Below are 14,550 nucleotides of genomic sequence, written 5' to 3'. Positions count from 1 at the left end.
GTGGACAGACAGCACCTACTCTGCTGAATGTGTTTTTAGTATCAGTACCGGATTCTGAGAATACTTCTGTTGGCGATGGCGTGGCGAGTATATGAAATATATTTCAGTTTATAATGAAATCCCTCAAAATACTATCACTAACTTTAATTTTCTTCCACAGCCGTAGAGAACATCGGCGACAGCTGCGAATACGACATCCAATGCGAGAACCTCTCAGGCTCCCGAGCCGTCGGCGCCACGATGTGCCTGAACGGCGCCTGCTCGTGCGCGTACCACGCGAGGGCTGCCGGCACCCCGCCGCGGTGCTACGTCACGAGGCGCCCGGGACAACAGTGCCACGCTGATGAGGTGAGCTCTCTTCACTTCTCATGAGGACCATCTCGCACACCAGCTCTAATACATCCAGTGTGAGAACCTCTCAGGCTCCCGAGCCGTCGGCGCCACAATGTGCTTCAGTGGCGCCTGCACTTCTAAATTTAGCAAACCTGAGTTTTGTGACAATATTCACTTACCTACTTAAGTATATCTAATAGCGTTGATTGCCTAGCTGAAAGAGCATGCGACTCTCAATCCGAAGGTCTCGGGTTCAAACTCCGGCTCCGGTACCAACGGTGCTTTTACGGTGATACTTTTTTCGGTGAAGAAAAACATCGGGAGGAAACCGGACTATCCCAACAAGGCCTAGTTTTCCCTCTAGCTTGGAACATCAGATGGCAGTCGTTCTCGTAAAAACTAATGCCTATGCCGGTTCTTGGAATTAGTTACCAAAGTGGACCCCAGGATGAGCCGTGGCAAAAATTCGAGACAACGCTAGGAGGACATTTACTTAATCATATATCTCATTCTGCTATTTACATTCCCATTCTGACGTGAATCCTTTATCCTTCCCCAGGAATGCCTCAGCGAGGACGACGAGCCAGGTTTCTGCCACCAGGGGCGCTGCACCTGCGCGGGCTGCGTACCCGACGCCCGCGACTTTGCCGACCACGCGTCCTCCCTCGCGCCCCTCCCCCTCTGCGCCGCCATCTTGGCCACGGCCGCCATCTTGGCTTGAACTTGAAGGCCGAGCCACACCGGCTTGCGTGTGCGTGACGTGCGCGTGCGCTAAAATATTGGAGCCGCACACGCACACGTCACGCAAGCGGTGTGCCATCTCTCATAAAAATCTGTATACTACAACGCCGCACGCGCACGTGCACGTCACGCACACGCAGCCGGTGTGCACAGGCCATGAATCTACGATCGCTGTGCGGACTTTAACAAGGCTCTGTGGTTAGCTAAAGTTAATAGTTATTTGATTTACAAGGGAGCAATGTTGTTGTTTTACTCATCGTGCTTATCTGTGCAAGCGAAAGACATCAAATTGAACTTCGAGCGTAGAGCGTAGATGTTTGATAAATTAAATCTTGAGCGTTGCGAGGGTACAAGGCATAAGGGTTAAACAAACTTTACTACCGAGTGAAACAATTTTTTTCACCATACCAACCTAAGGAAAATACTAACTGTAAAACATAAAATCAAATTCAAATTAACGAATATTTATCAGTCAATATCATCTCTTAAAAGTAAATTTCAGCAGCCAAATGGAAATAAGTTAACTTTGCTAATTACTTTGCCACTCTTGTGGATAAAATACAACTTTCTCGTTCGTTTCTGAAAAATTAAGAGCCTTAACGGTGTGGTGAAAAGTTACTTTTCATCGTTGAATATTTTCCTATTGTAAATGTGTAAATTGTTAACTTATAATGTACATATTACGTGGTAAGAGTAAATTAATATATTATATTATTGTTGTTAATTTAATGATTTACTTAAATTTTATTGTTTTAGATGTTTGTGTAGACCAAAGAATAGTTAGTTTTAATTAAACGTTTACTTGATAGTGTAATTGTCTTTATTTACCCATTTTACCCGACAGTAATGTGACAAGTGATAAACTGACAAAGATAAAAACCAAAGAGAATTTCAAATAGAGGAATAATGTCATAGTAAATGTAGTCAGTACATTTACTGCCATCTATCGACACAGATAATTAACACTTTTAAAACGCCATTTTACTTTGATTCTTATTCTTCATTCATTTTCACTGGATATGTGTTACCGTGCGCGTTTGGAGGGTCTGCCTTCTTATGGCCTCAATCGGAAACATATGTGCACATGAACATACATTGCCAAAGCAAGTGCTACCATCTACCGTTCTCGTACGTACGTTTCCTTGTGCATGGTAGATTCTGCCATCTAGTGGGCATAGGAATCATAAACGAAACGACACATATATACGCCTCGCGCCAAAAATCTGACGGGCCCTATGCTGCCCCCTAAAGTTCATGGATAGGGCGTATAAACGCACGAAAGACAGCTAACTGATATGATTATAATATTCTTCAAATATTAGTTGATGTAAGGTGCACGTTAAAATTGGCCTATTCATCGTCCCCACTCAATATTGAGCCCTGTCCCAAAGTTCCTAAGGTACATTTCATTGTGCCTTTGCTTATAGTTTCCATTTAAGCAAGCGAGGGTACTTCATTAATGCTTGAAGTATGCAGTATTATTATAAAATTTGCTTAAAATGTACCAAAATTTGCCAAGATATTAGTAAACGGTCTTTAAACTTATTACATTTCCTTTGAAATGTGTTAATTCGCCAGGACTTAGGTTTAGCATAATATAAACATCATAATATTAAGCATAACCTGTGAAATTTTCTACGATTTAGTGCGATTGAATATAGTATGGATTCAGTTGGAATGTGATAAAACTGACAGTTTTTATGTGTTAAAGATATTAAGTAGAAAATTAAGTGTTTACGCGCTTCCTTCAGGATTTGGTCAAAAAAGTGAGTACCTAAGTACCTAATCTGTGTTTTAGTCAAAATAAAAAGAATAAAACCTGTGTGGTTTTTGTAAAAAAAAAAATTAACTTTTTGGAGTTCATTCATAGTCAAAATGGCAGAGTGCGTACCTACTTTTACACTTAATTAAATTAATAGTATTGGTTTTCGTTGCATCTTTAGATTATATTATCATGTAGAAGTTCTCGGGCGGAGCGATTAAAATAACTCTAGAAAAAAAAATTACCACCTAAGTAATTACTATTGGTGACCGGTCTGCTATTACGTGACGAAACCGAGTGGATAAGACTGATATTTTAATCTTATATTTTTTCTTATTCAATTCCATATGTTAAATTTGAATTTCATTATCGTCTATTAGTAAATTGACTGTTTTACATATTCTCAGGTATTACCTACAATCAATATCATCATTGGCCTTTACGTCTATTGCAGACGATTTATGGTGTAACATACGCTACACCGCCTGGGACGGAATTAAGGAAACGCAGGGATGCCCAGCACCTGCATTACCCTCTCGGCTTCACTGTCTTATGCCACAAAAAAGGCGAGCCAATACGTGTGGAGACAGGTCAGCTGCAGGAATCTGCCGCATATTTCAGGTTGGACCCTACTCGCGCCTTACGGAAACTCCATTCCGGGTTTTATTTTGGAGTATCCTTCTCCTAGATGGATTGCAAACCAATGCTAAGAGGACCATCTCCCCTGTGACGAAATAGCTTCTTGCTTCGTTTGTGGACTTAGTCGCCTCGTACGACACCCTATCCTATGTGAAGGTTGGCGCTATTCTAAAGCCGGCCACCACACGGCAACCTACAATCAATAGCCATCAGCCTAAATGCTGTAAAATATATTCATCAAATGAATCATAATATCCACTTTCTATCGTCACCTAATTGTATACCAACGCCATTTTCTAATTACCTACTAATCAATTGCATTTTTTTTAGAGTTCCGCACATCTAACGCAATATTAAGCCATTTATTTTCTTTATTGATTAATTTAAACTATATTGCACATAAAAAAGAATAAGTACAACGGACGGACTACATTCAGGTCATTCGTACTTATCAATAAATAGGGCCTTTAAATACTTGTAAAGCTTTTTCGTCGAATGCAGTGGTTCCTAACCCTTTCACTATGGTTACTTCTGTGATATATTAAGGCAGAGGTTGGCACACGGCGGTTGTCAGCAAACAGGCAAGAGAGCTGGTTGTATAGTTATTGTTTCGCTTGTACGGAACACTACGAGCGACACCTGATTCGTACTTGACCGTTGTTTTCAATCAATGTGTTATATTTAACATTGCACGTCCTACTGCGACTTTGGAATATGTTCTGGACCGTGACAGCCGAGTCAACTATACAATTGTATTTGGAACCGTAAAATACATATATGTTCTGCACATAATATACAGCAAAAAATGGATACCGGGTAGGTATATCTTGAAAAGATTACCTTTAATTTTTATGTACCATATTATCATAATGTCCTTCCACAGAACTTAAATTTGAAGCCAAATTGTATCTACATCGGTTCAGCGGTTACAGGATGACTCCACCCGGGCCACTTCAGTTTTCTATAGAAAGCATTACGAGATCATGCATAGTCACCGCAGAAATACAAGTGTCGGCTGCCCCGGCCTGAGCCCAGACCGTTGTAGCACGAGTTAACTTTAAAGCGTAAAGAGGACAGTTACTTTCGCTATAATATAAAGCATGGAATCCATTACTGTATTTTATGTAATTATTTCAGTAATACAGACGTGTTCGACGTTCCCTACATGAGAATGATACGATTCTCTCTCAACACCATAGCTCAGTGGCCCTACAACACCTTCGGGCCCAAAACCATGCGCACGCGCATACTATCCTTATACCATTACGTAATGATCTCGGTCAGCACATATCTCGAGATATCTTGCGTGTTTTATGTGAGGTATAATCAGGATAAGGAGTTCATTGTTCTGGGTCACGATTACTTTAATATTTTGATGGGTATTGTCATAATTGTAAGTATATTTATCTGTAAGTAACTACTGGACATACTGAAAATTCCTGGACTGGCCACTTAGAAAAAATAAGTCGTCTCATATATCAGAATCCTGAAACTTTCAGTATGGTCGACGTATAAGATAATAATATTTTTTTTTTGCGTTCATAACCCACGACTGCGTGGAACTGGCGTGGAATCATGATGATGATGATTATATTATTTTACATATTTATAAGAAGTACTAAATCAAAAAACCGGTCAAGTGCGAGTCGAACTCGCGTCCCAAGGGTTCCGTACTGCACACATTTTCGAACGAGCGAGCGAAGCGAAGTTTATAAACTTACGAGTACATTCGACTGTTCACTCAATTTTTCCACACACGGTTGGCTATCTTTAATTTTGTTCGAAGTTCGCAAATTGCTAGCATCTCACTCTGTCACTCTAATTACGGTTTCATTGGAGTAAAAGAGAAATCCCCGCAATTTGCGAACTTCGGTGTTCGTGGTAGACCCTCTGATATACCGCAATTCAGCCTTCTAATTTAGCTACTCGTACTTAAACCAATTATTTGTTCTGTTTGAGCACCTTCCTAATGCTCATCCTTCGACCTTGCGTGGACGCGCACCTCTCTTGGATGCTTCAGGCCTTCGGCCCAACGCAGAGCTCAGCCTTCGACCTTCGCACTAGCTGTTCATACCACGTTTCACGTAAATCAATTGCGGTTGTGGCCCTGATAGAGCTTATCCGCAATTATTATTCTTAAGTCCGGCTCGCGCTTAATTGCAGACTTCTTATACGTTTTTCCAGTAATCTATAGGTATCGGGGACAATAATCTATTGGTATCGCTTAACAAAAGAACAAAATCGACGATCTCCTTTGCAGGAAGCATGCACGTACATGTCGGAGGTGCCGGGTCCTCGACCTTCGCATTCAGACACTATTGTACTATAATTGTTCTGTGTTTGAACACTAACCTCCCGCAACTCGGCCTTCGGCTGTGCGTTTCAAAATGCTACTGGGGGTTGCTTCGGGCCTTCGGACCTACGCGTAGCTCGGCCTTCGGCCTTCGCAAAAGCTGTCCACACCGAGTTTCACGTAAACCATTACGGCTGTGTCCCTAAAACAGCCCAACCGCGTTTTTTTTCTTAAGTCCGACTCACGCTTGACTCTAGATTTCTAATAGGTTTTCCTGTCATCAAGAGGTAAAGAACTATCATTTGTACTTATTTCAAAATTGTAGACCCAGTAGTATCGGAGGGAGGGGGGGGGGGGTGGTCATTTTTTTGCCTATTTTCTTAAATAACTTCTAAACTATTTCGTATAAAATTATGAAAAAAATATATTTGAGATCCACATAATAAGCCCTTTCATTTTATATGTAACACGATATGGTTTGCTAAAATTTGTTTTTTTATTTTTCTCATATTCCCCCTTAAAGAGCCCCCTATGCTTAAAATTCATTTGCTTTTATTACATGTCCGTCTTTGAGTAGCAGACTTCCATACGTGTAGCAAATTTCAACTTATTAGTCCAGTAGTTGTGTAGCAAATAGGCTGTGACAGACGGACAGACAGACGCATGAGTGATCCTATAAGGGTTCCGTTTTTTCCTTTTGAGTTACGGAATCCTAAAAACTCAAATACATCAAAAATTCAAAACAAGATCCTTCAAAAACTAATATTAATGGTTTCAACATAATATCATTATTTTTATCTTTGGATTTATAGTAATCTAAGTCTCGACACCGAATAGTAATTGGTTTTGATTTTGAAAGGCTATAAAAAGAAATCAAATAAAACTGCTATATCGTTCTATTTTTTATTACTGCCTTTTGGGATCCCGTTCAGAATATATACAATCGTATTTACTTTATAATCGTCGATATAAAAATGCAACTAAATTTTCATTACTTAAAAATGCACTGCTTATTTATTCTGGCTATACTAGCAAAGTTAAGTGCAAATAAGGCTCCTGGCCGTGGGGATTTGAGGGTGTATAAAGGACGGGACGACACCCATAACGAGTTCCCGTTCATTGTGCTTCTGGAAAAGAAGAACTCTGGGATCAGAGCTTGTACCGGCAGCCTTATAGCGGAAGACTGGGTCCTCACAGTAGCCCACTGCATTGAACGTGATGAGTTACTTGTCATCAGATATGGTGATTTTACTAAGCCAGCAAAAGAAACCACGTTGTACTCAAGCGTGATCAAAAAATACCTTCATCCTTCCTACCGGCCCTACCGTTACTTCGAGCGACGATTTCCCTTAAATGATATAGGGCTAATTTTCACTGAAGAAATACCCAATAAAAACCTTGCAAGACTGCTGGCGCTCGATTATAAAGCTTTCCTTGGGCTTCCTGTTAAAAACGCGGGTTTTGGATTAGTAACAAAGCATTACGACAAAATTGAAGTGACTTCGAAAGAAGTCAGAGAATGGCATCTCATTCCTTTTCAAATTGGCGAGGGTATTGTGGTCGATTGTGAACCTGACTTCTATTCCTGTTTTATATGTGTAGCGCCGAAGTGTTCGAACAGGAAGCAACAGATTCGCCCGGGGGACTCCGGAGGCCCGCTGGTGTATGACGGACGAGTCATTGGAGTAACTTGCAAGTTTTCACATAACACCTCTATTTCACATTTCATATATCCCTGTAAGCCCATATTTAGAATGGATTCAAAAAACCATGCGCTTGAATGACGTTTAAATAAATTGTGATTATAAAGTTTCTCCAATAACGTAATTCCAGTGTTTTATATATCACATTAGCGATATTATACCTTTATTTAAAAAATATTATTTAAATAGTATTTTTAGGTAGAGACGCATTTCCTCTAGTTTTCGATTGTCCTCAGTAGATATATCATTGCTTCTATCGAATCAAAACAAACTCCATTATTAACCTTGACGGCCCAATAGTTTTACCTATAGTATTTTTATATTAAGTTTTAGAACTAAACAAAATAATTTATAAGAAAAAAAAAACCGACTTCTATGGGGGCCGGTGAAAGATTATTTTAGATGGTGCACTATGTAGAAAAGGAGGTAAATTTCGCTTCTGTAAGTGTCGTAGTTCTAGCCTAACCCAATCCACTCCTCTGATAGCAGTTCAGTTCTGTCAGGATCGCAGTTCGAACCTAATCAAACCCACTTTTCAAGTAGCATTTCGTTTCTGTAAGGCTCGCAGTTCAAACCTAACCATGCGGTGCGGTGTACGGGGGTTTGAGCGGGAGGGGCTAGTAAGATTGGCATCATCATACTTTATACCTACATTTTATGGTAGGTAAATATAGTGGTTTATTTAGTTAAGGTATCATAGTGGTTTTCCGGGTCAAGGTCTGGGTCCGAGTCCGAGTCCGGGTCCGAATCCGGGTACGGGTCCGAGTCCGTGTCCGAGTCTGGGTCCGAGTAGGCGTCCGGGTCCGAGTCCGGGTCCGAGTCCGGGTCCGAGTCCGGGTCCGAGTCCGGGTCCGAGATCGGATCCGAGTCCGGGTCCAAGTCCGGGTCCGAGTCCTGGTCCGGATCCGAGTCCGGGTCCGAGTCCGTGTCCGAATACGGGTCCGAGTCCAGGTCCGGGTCCGGGTCCAAACCGGATCCGGGTATGAGTCCGGTTCGTAGTCCAAGTCAAAATCAAAATTCGAAATCACCAAACGTGTACTATGCGTCGTTGAAGAGTTCTGTTCTGGTAATCATCAGCAGTTCCACTTCATCAAATGCGACAGTTTTTAATGAAAATGCTTGATTTTCTGATGTAAATACAAAAATCTCTACACGCATGCCTTTGATATTTGAGGAGTTCCCTCGATTCCTTATGGATCCCATCATCAGAACTCGAGCTTGACAAAAATGTGGCTTAAAAACTTAACTTGCTTAACAAACATAATGAAAAGGAAAAATTGCCAAACGTGAACTATGCGTCGTTGAAGAGTTCCGTTCTGATCATCATCATCAGTTCCACTTCATCAAATGTCACTTTTTTGGATGTATATGCTTAATTTGTTGATATAAACCCAAAAATCACTATACTTATGTATGCCTTTAAGATTTGAGGAGTTCCCTCGATTCCTTATGGATCCCATCATCAGAACTAGGTTTTGACAAAAACGGGACCAATCTGCATACAATCAAAAAAAGAATTTTCAAATTCGGTCCAGTAATGACGGAGATGTGGAGTAATAAACATTAAAAAAAAAACATACAACCGAATTGATAACCTCCTTCTTTGAGATTTGGAAGTCGGTTAAAAAATAATCAAAATCTTAAATTTTGTATGACGGAAACTGATCTAGACACGCGGCAGCGTGTCAAGCCAAGTTCAAGCAAATGAACTTTTTTTTTTTTTTTTTATTATGCATGGGTTTACTCATGGCCACAGACTAGCCGAGGCGTAGACGTGGCCTACGATGGAGCGAGCTCGCCCAGAAGGTGCCTGTTCACTCTTGATTTGAAGGTTGCCGGGTTATAAGAGCACGGAAATATAGACGCCGGCAAGGAATTCCACTCCTTGGCAGTGCGCATAAGGAAAGTAGAAGCAAAGCGCTTCGTGCGAATTGGCGGAATATCTACCAAGTAAGGATGGAAACCGGCCGTGCGTCTAAAAGTCCGATGGTAAAATGGGGACGGTGGAATGAGCTCGTGTAGCTCTTGGGCACACTCCCCGAAGTGCAACCTGTAGAATACCGACAGGCTGGCGACTTTCCGCCGATGGGCCAAAGTCTGAAGCTTAGCCGTTAGCTTCTTGTCGCCAATCATCCTCCTGGCTCTGCGCTCCACTGAGTCCAAAGCGGCGAGTTGGTATTTAGCTGAGCCATCCCACAGGTGGCTGCAATACTCCATACACGACCGGACTTGAGCTTTGTAAAGTGTTAGAAGCTGTCCAGGTGTGAAGTATCGCTTCACCTTATTTAGGATGCCCAGCTTTCTGGCCGCAGTTTGTGCTTTAGACTCAATGAAGCTGCCGAAGCCGAGAACTTGAATAATATTTTCAGCAAAGAATGACGCTGTCATTCCAGAAGAGGTACTGTCTACTCGTGAAAAACTTCGTTTCTAAATTTCATTTGATGAATCATCAATATAAATCCGAATTTGCTGCTATGGTAAGTAAAACTGCATTTTATTTAAGGTGAGGTGAGGTGGGCCATAGAGTATAGTAAGTGTATTTGGTATTATTATAATTTTTAAGATATCCGAACGTTTCTTTACGAGTAAAGCCCCACATTCACACTCCTACCGTGTAGACCGCCTCGTAGTCCGCCTCGTTGGGTAGGATTGTGTATGGGGGTTGCGGATTACGAGCCGTCCTACCGTTTAGCCGTTTGTAGGACGGCTCGTAGTCCGCAACCCCCATACACAATCCTATTAATCCTATAAAATATTATTAAAAACCGGACAAGTGCGAGTCGGACACGCCCACCGAGGGTTCCGCACTTTTTAGTAGGTATTTGTTGTTATAGCGGGAATCTGTGAAAATTTCAACTGTCTAGCTATCACGGTTCGTGAGATACAGCCTGGTGACAGACGAACGGACGGACGGACGGACAGCGGAGTCTTAGTAATAGGGTCCCGTTTTACCCTTTGGGTACGGAACCCTAAAAAAGGCAAACCAAAACCATGTACGTACTAAATGCATATGGTGAATAAACAAAATTGCAATTGAAAATTTATCTTTGAATTTTCATATCGTCATTATTTCTTTCAGGAGCTACGCCGCATCACTAAAATCTGCAACATAGCAGCCGTGATAATCCACATACAAATTATCTTCTCAATGATGTTTTTCAACATGGTACCTCTCTGGAAAAACATCCATGCTGGCATGTTTTCTGACCATAGACCAGAGAACGGGACCTTTGTCCATTCAGGCAACTACTTATCCTTTGTAGACCAGTACACTGATACTAGAGGTTACTTTTTAGTTTTCTTTTTGAACTTCTATCCATCTTATAACGCAGCGGTGACCTTTCTTTGCATGGACCTTTTGATTTTCATAATGGTGTTTCACATTGCGGGACATTTGAATATTTTGGTGCACGATTTGAGATATTTCCCGCGGCCGAATGAAATGGAACAGTGTTTGGGAACGGGAACGAGGAAATATAATGAAGAAGTATTTGTACGGTTGAAGGATTTAATTGATCGAGACCAAGCGATTAAAGAGTAAGTGAATAACTTTGTTTATGATTAAAGTTCTAGTCATTGACACAGTACTTCTAGAATTTTCTTAGAGTTAGGCCAAGAAAAGTTGCTACGATTTGGTATCATACGCAGTGCAAGAGTTATTTATACGTCACAATTTCATAGAAAATAGACGTTTAATATAATGTGTGCTATCAACATCGTTGCAGACTTGTCTTGACGTTTCTCGTATTTAGTCTGGTATTTTTGCTATTCTTAGATAATTGAGATGTGTTTTCATAAATAAAACCAATAGATTAGTGTAGTTTCCAATAGTTTCGGCTATAGATAAAGGGTCACTTTAGGCGCTTACTTTTCTATGACATGATAGGTGATCACGTGATGCTTTGATTCCATAGAAAACGATGCGCCGGACGCTCCGGCCCGGACACGGGCCGGTCTAACGTGAGTCATCCTTAATTATGTTCTCTTGGCTGATTTTCAGGTTCATGATCAACATCTCCGAAACGTTTGGCATTAGTTTGTGCATTTACCTCGCCTTCCATCAGGTCACTGGATGCGTGTTGCTACTAGAATGTTCTCAAATGGTAAATAATACTATATTAGAAACAAAAAAGAAAGAAAATATAATATTAAATAACACCACAACATATTAAACATAGTAAAGAAGACATAACGTAAACGTACTGATGCTCGACGCGGTCCCACTACATGTCATCTTGAAACTTAAGTCATTGTCAATAAATGTGACAGCAAGGTGTCATCGATTGGGCATTAGCATGTCGAGTACTAGTACGTCTACCTTATAGACATAAAAAAGAATTGGATGCTATAATAGGGGGCCAAATTCGACACGTACAACTGTCAGATTTCGCATCCACGTCAAATCAACAGTTGATTTTATTGCATACTGAGCTTCGAGCAACACGGAAGGGAGGCGGCATTCGCACTATTTCCCCTCTGCCGAGGTACAAGATTAGCGCGTCAATCTAATCTAGCGCGGGTAATAAAACTAGTTGCACTTGGATTTTTCACTAGACCGAGTCCAGACGCGTGCGTGAACACTGCTGCACAAAAATGCCTGTTTGCTCGGTTTTTTGTTATAAAAAGAGGTCGGGGACATCAAATTTACAAAAAGAAAGTGTTACATTTCACACGTAATTTTTTTTTTACATATCATACGTTAAATTACATTTAAATACAATTATTATATTTTAGTCTCAAGTAATTGTTGGATTTATCGATTTTGCTCGCTCAGTACAAATTGCGGATCGGTCGAGCGACAAATCCGACTTCTCATCTCTCAGAATACAGTGACATACTTCAACGGAAATGTGTTAGTGTGCGTGTTGTGACACTAGTCACTCGTCCGTACACAAAAAGAGATCGAGGTTTGCAAGATTTGTCTTTGACGTGTGTCATTTTCTATGTATTTGTGTCGTCATTACAGATTGGATTTTGTATGTAAGTGTGTGAGAAATGCGACTGTGTGCACCTTTCCCCCCGCGAAAAATGGCAGAAAGATTTGTACGGCGAGATATCGCTTGGGCCCCTCCCTTCCGACGTGTCAGAAGCCGGTGTTGCTCGAAGATACTGAGTGTTGATTCCATCAACGGTGGATAATATCATTTGGTACAACCAAAACTCAACTCTAAACTAAAGGTGGTTCGGTTTGGTTTGCTTGTCACCCTAACTGTGGATTGTTAATGTCAAATTTTGACATTGTACGTATTCGAGAACTTATAATTTTTCCCACATCAACGGGAGATTAACACGATACGTCAAACGTCGCTTGTCGAATAGGGGTCAGGGTCCCCACTCAGCATGCCGCGGCAATCCGTGGCACTGGTTTTCAGTGACGACACACAAAAAACAGACATAAAAAGAGTGACACCAAAGATATACATAATACTGAACAACAACAAAAGAATAAAAAAACAAATGAAGGTATTAAGGATATTTCCAGCTTGCTGGGAATTAATATCTGGAAAAAATCTAATTTGCATGGCCTCTAGGGGTACCAATTCAAAACTAAAACTATAAGCACACAGATTTCTAGAATCCCAAATAAGTGGAATAAATAGGTGATTTTGTTTTCTTGCAGACACCTGAAGCTCTGGGGAATTATGGATTTCTGACCATGATGATGTTTCAACAGCTCATTCAAACATCGGTGATATTTGAATTCATTAGTACCAAGGTCCGTAAAGAGACCGATTTAGCTTAACAATATTTGCTTCACCAAAATTACAAATCAATGAATAGCTTTATCTATTGTAAGCTTACACTGCCTACATCAGTGTTTATCATCCTATGACGCAACCAACCTCCATAGCATTCTTAAATTTGTATCCCTAAGAACAGCTGATGAAGCTACTCTACTTCCCCAGAGTGACACCCTCGCGGACGAGGTATACTGTCTCCCTTGGGAGCTGATGGACGCCAGGAACAGGAAGGCTGTCCTGCTATACCTGAAGAATGTGCAGCCTCCGAGGGCCCTCAAGGCCGGCGGTGTGGTCTCCGTGGGCGTGCTCACTATGTCTACGGTAAAGCATAAGTTTTTTTGTAGTAACTACCATGAAAGATGGCGGGATAGAAGGATCAAGTACTGCACCGGAATCTCGACTTTCGAAGAGCCCTTAGAATCTTCGTAATTTTCTTTAATCTTGTAATAAATTTAAACCGATTCAGGATGACTCACGTTAGACCGGGCCGTAGCTTCCGGCGCATCGTTTTCTATGGAAAGCATCACGTGATCGCTTGTCATGTCATAGAAAAATAAACGCCGGAAGCTCCGGCCCGGACACGGCCCGGTCTAACGTCAGTCATCCTTTATATCGCATATATTCCGACGATTCGAACCCATAACAGCGTTTGTGGTTAACGGTTGACTGGATAAAAATATTCAGCTCTGTCAAAATTATAACGTACAAAACGACCGGCATACAGAAATGATCCTTTCATCTTGTATACATGCCTACCTAATTAATTCCTTGAACCTAACTGACCTAACCTAATGTTATCTTTAATTGTTTATTATTTGTTTACAGATAATCAAAACGTCGTGTTCTTATTTCCTCATGTTGAAAACATTAACAGTAGAAGAGTAATGGAATTGTTAAATAAATACACTTTTCACACAAAATGTAATTTACTATTGCTATTATGTTTGAGTTTTCACCATATTTTATCCTAGCCACTTTTGCTGCATTAGGTATATATGCACCAAAAATATCTTGAAAATCACTAAAATTAAATACGAGTACCTACGCATAGTTATACGATGTATCTAGTTGTTTAAGTTTATACATACATTTATGATACTGTATCTAGAAAAATAAATAGTTCTTGCACAACGAAAACTGTTTTTTTTGTTTCTTGGAACTATGTAGGTATTCTTAAGACAATTTTCTACATGTGGGTAATTATATGTTATTTCTGCTCAGAATCTTATTACTTTAATATTGTTGGGAAAAAGTGCGGAAGCTCCAACCCGGACATGGCCCGGTCTAACGTGAGCAGGCGTGGCTCACTCCGCTATTCCGTCGCTTTGCTACAGGTAG

General features: G+C 40.8%; 3 protein-coding genes across 5 annotated transcripts in view; all 3 read left to right on the top strand.

The window, feature by feature from the left end:
• The window catches only part of LOC134678441 (prion-like-(Q/N-rich) domain-bearing protein 25), a 34,864-nt gene extending 33,809 nt beyond the window's left edge, over positions 1 to 1,055 (top strand). Inside the window, exons 7-8 of the mRNA XM_063537018.1 lie at positions 161 to 348; positions 893 to 1,055. Coding sequence (XP_063393088.1) covers positions 161 to 348; positions 893 to 1,054 — 350 coding nt within the window. The 3' untranslated portion in view covers position 1,055. The remainder of the gene's footprint in view (positions 1 to 160; positions 349 to 892) is intronic.
• A 3,119-nt stretch (positions 1,056 to 4,174) lies between these two features.
• LOC134678404 (uncharacterized) lies at positions 4,175 to 14,325 on the top strand. Of its 3 annotated transcripts, none has more exons than XM_063536974.1 (8): positions 4,175 to 4,291; positions 4,613 to 4,868; positions 9,841 to 9,948; positions 10,551 to 11,008; positions 11,472 to 11,574; positions 13,092 to 13,160; positions 13,378 to 13,533; positions 14,038 to 14,325. In XM_063536974.1, the coding sequence occupies exons 1-8, from the start codon at positions 4,281 to 4,283 to the stop codon at positions 14,095 to 14,097; spliced, it is 1,221 nt and encodes a 406-aa protein (XP_063393044.1). In that variant the 5' UTR covers positions 4,175 to 4,280; the 3' UTR covers positions 14,098 to 14,325. The 3 variants fall into 3 exon arrangements, with proteins under 3 accessions (XP_063393044.1, XP_063393043.1, XP_063393045.1); XM_063536973.1 differs by having other exon boundaries at positions 13,092 to 13,187; positions 14,038 to 14,324; XM_063536975.1 differs by lacking the exon at positions 9,841 to 9,948 and having other exon boundaries at positions 13,092 to 13,187.
• Positions 6,472 to 7,891, top strand: LOC134678421 (mast cell protease 2-like). The gene has a single exon (XM_063536996.1). It carries the CDS (start codon positions 6,743 to 6,745, stop codon positions 7,550 to 7,552), a length of 810 nt encoding a protein of 269 aa, XP_063393066.1. The 5' UTR covers positions 6,472 to 6,742; the 3' UTR covers positions 7,553 to 7,891.
• Positions 14,326 to 14,550: the final 225 nt, after the last annotated feature.

The sequence above is a fragment of the Cydia fagiglandana genome, chromosome Z (genome assembly GCF_963556715.1).
Source record: "Cydia fagiglandana chromosome Z, ilCydFagi1.1, whole genome shotgun sequence".
Lineage (NCBI taxonomy): Eukaryota > Metazoa > Arthropoda > Insecta > Lepidoptera > Tortricidae > Cydia > Cydia fagiglandana.
This window is presented reverse-complemented; position numbering and strand designations above follow the sequence as displayed.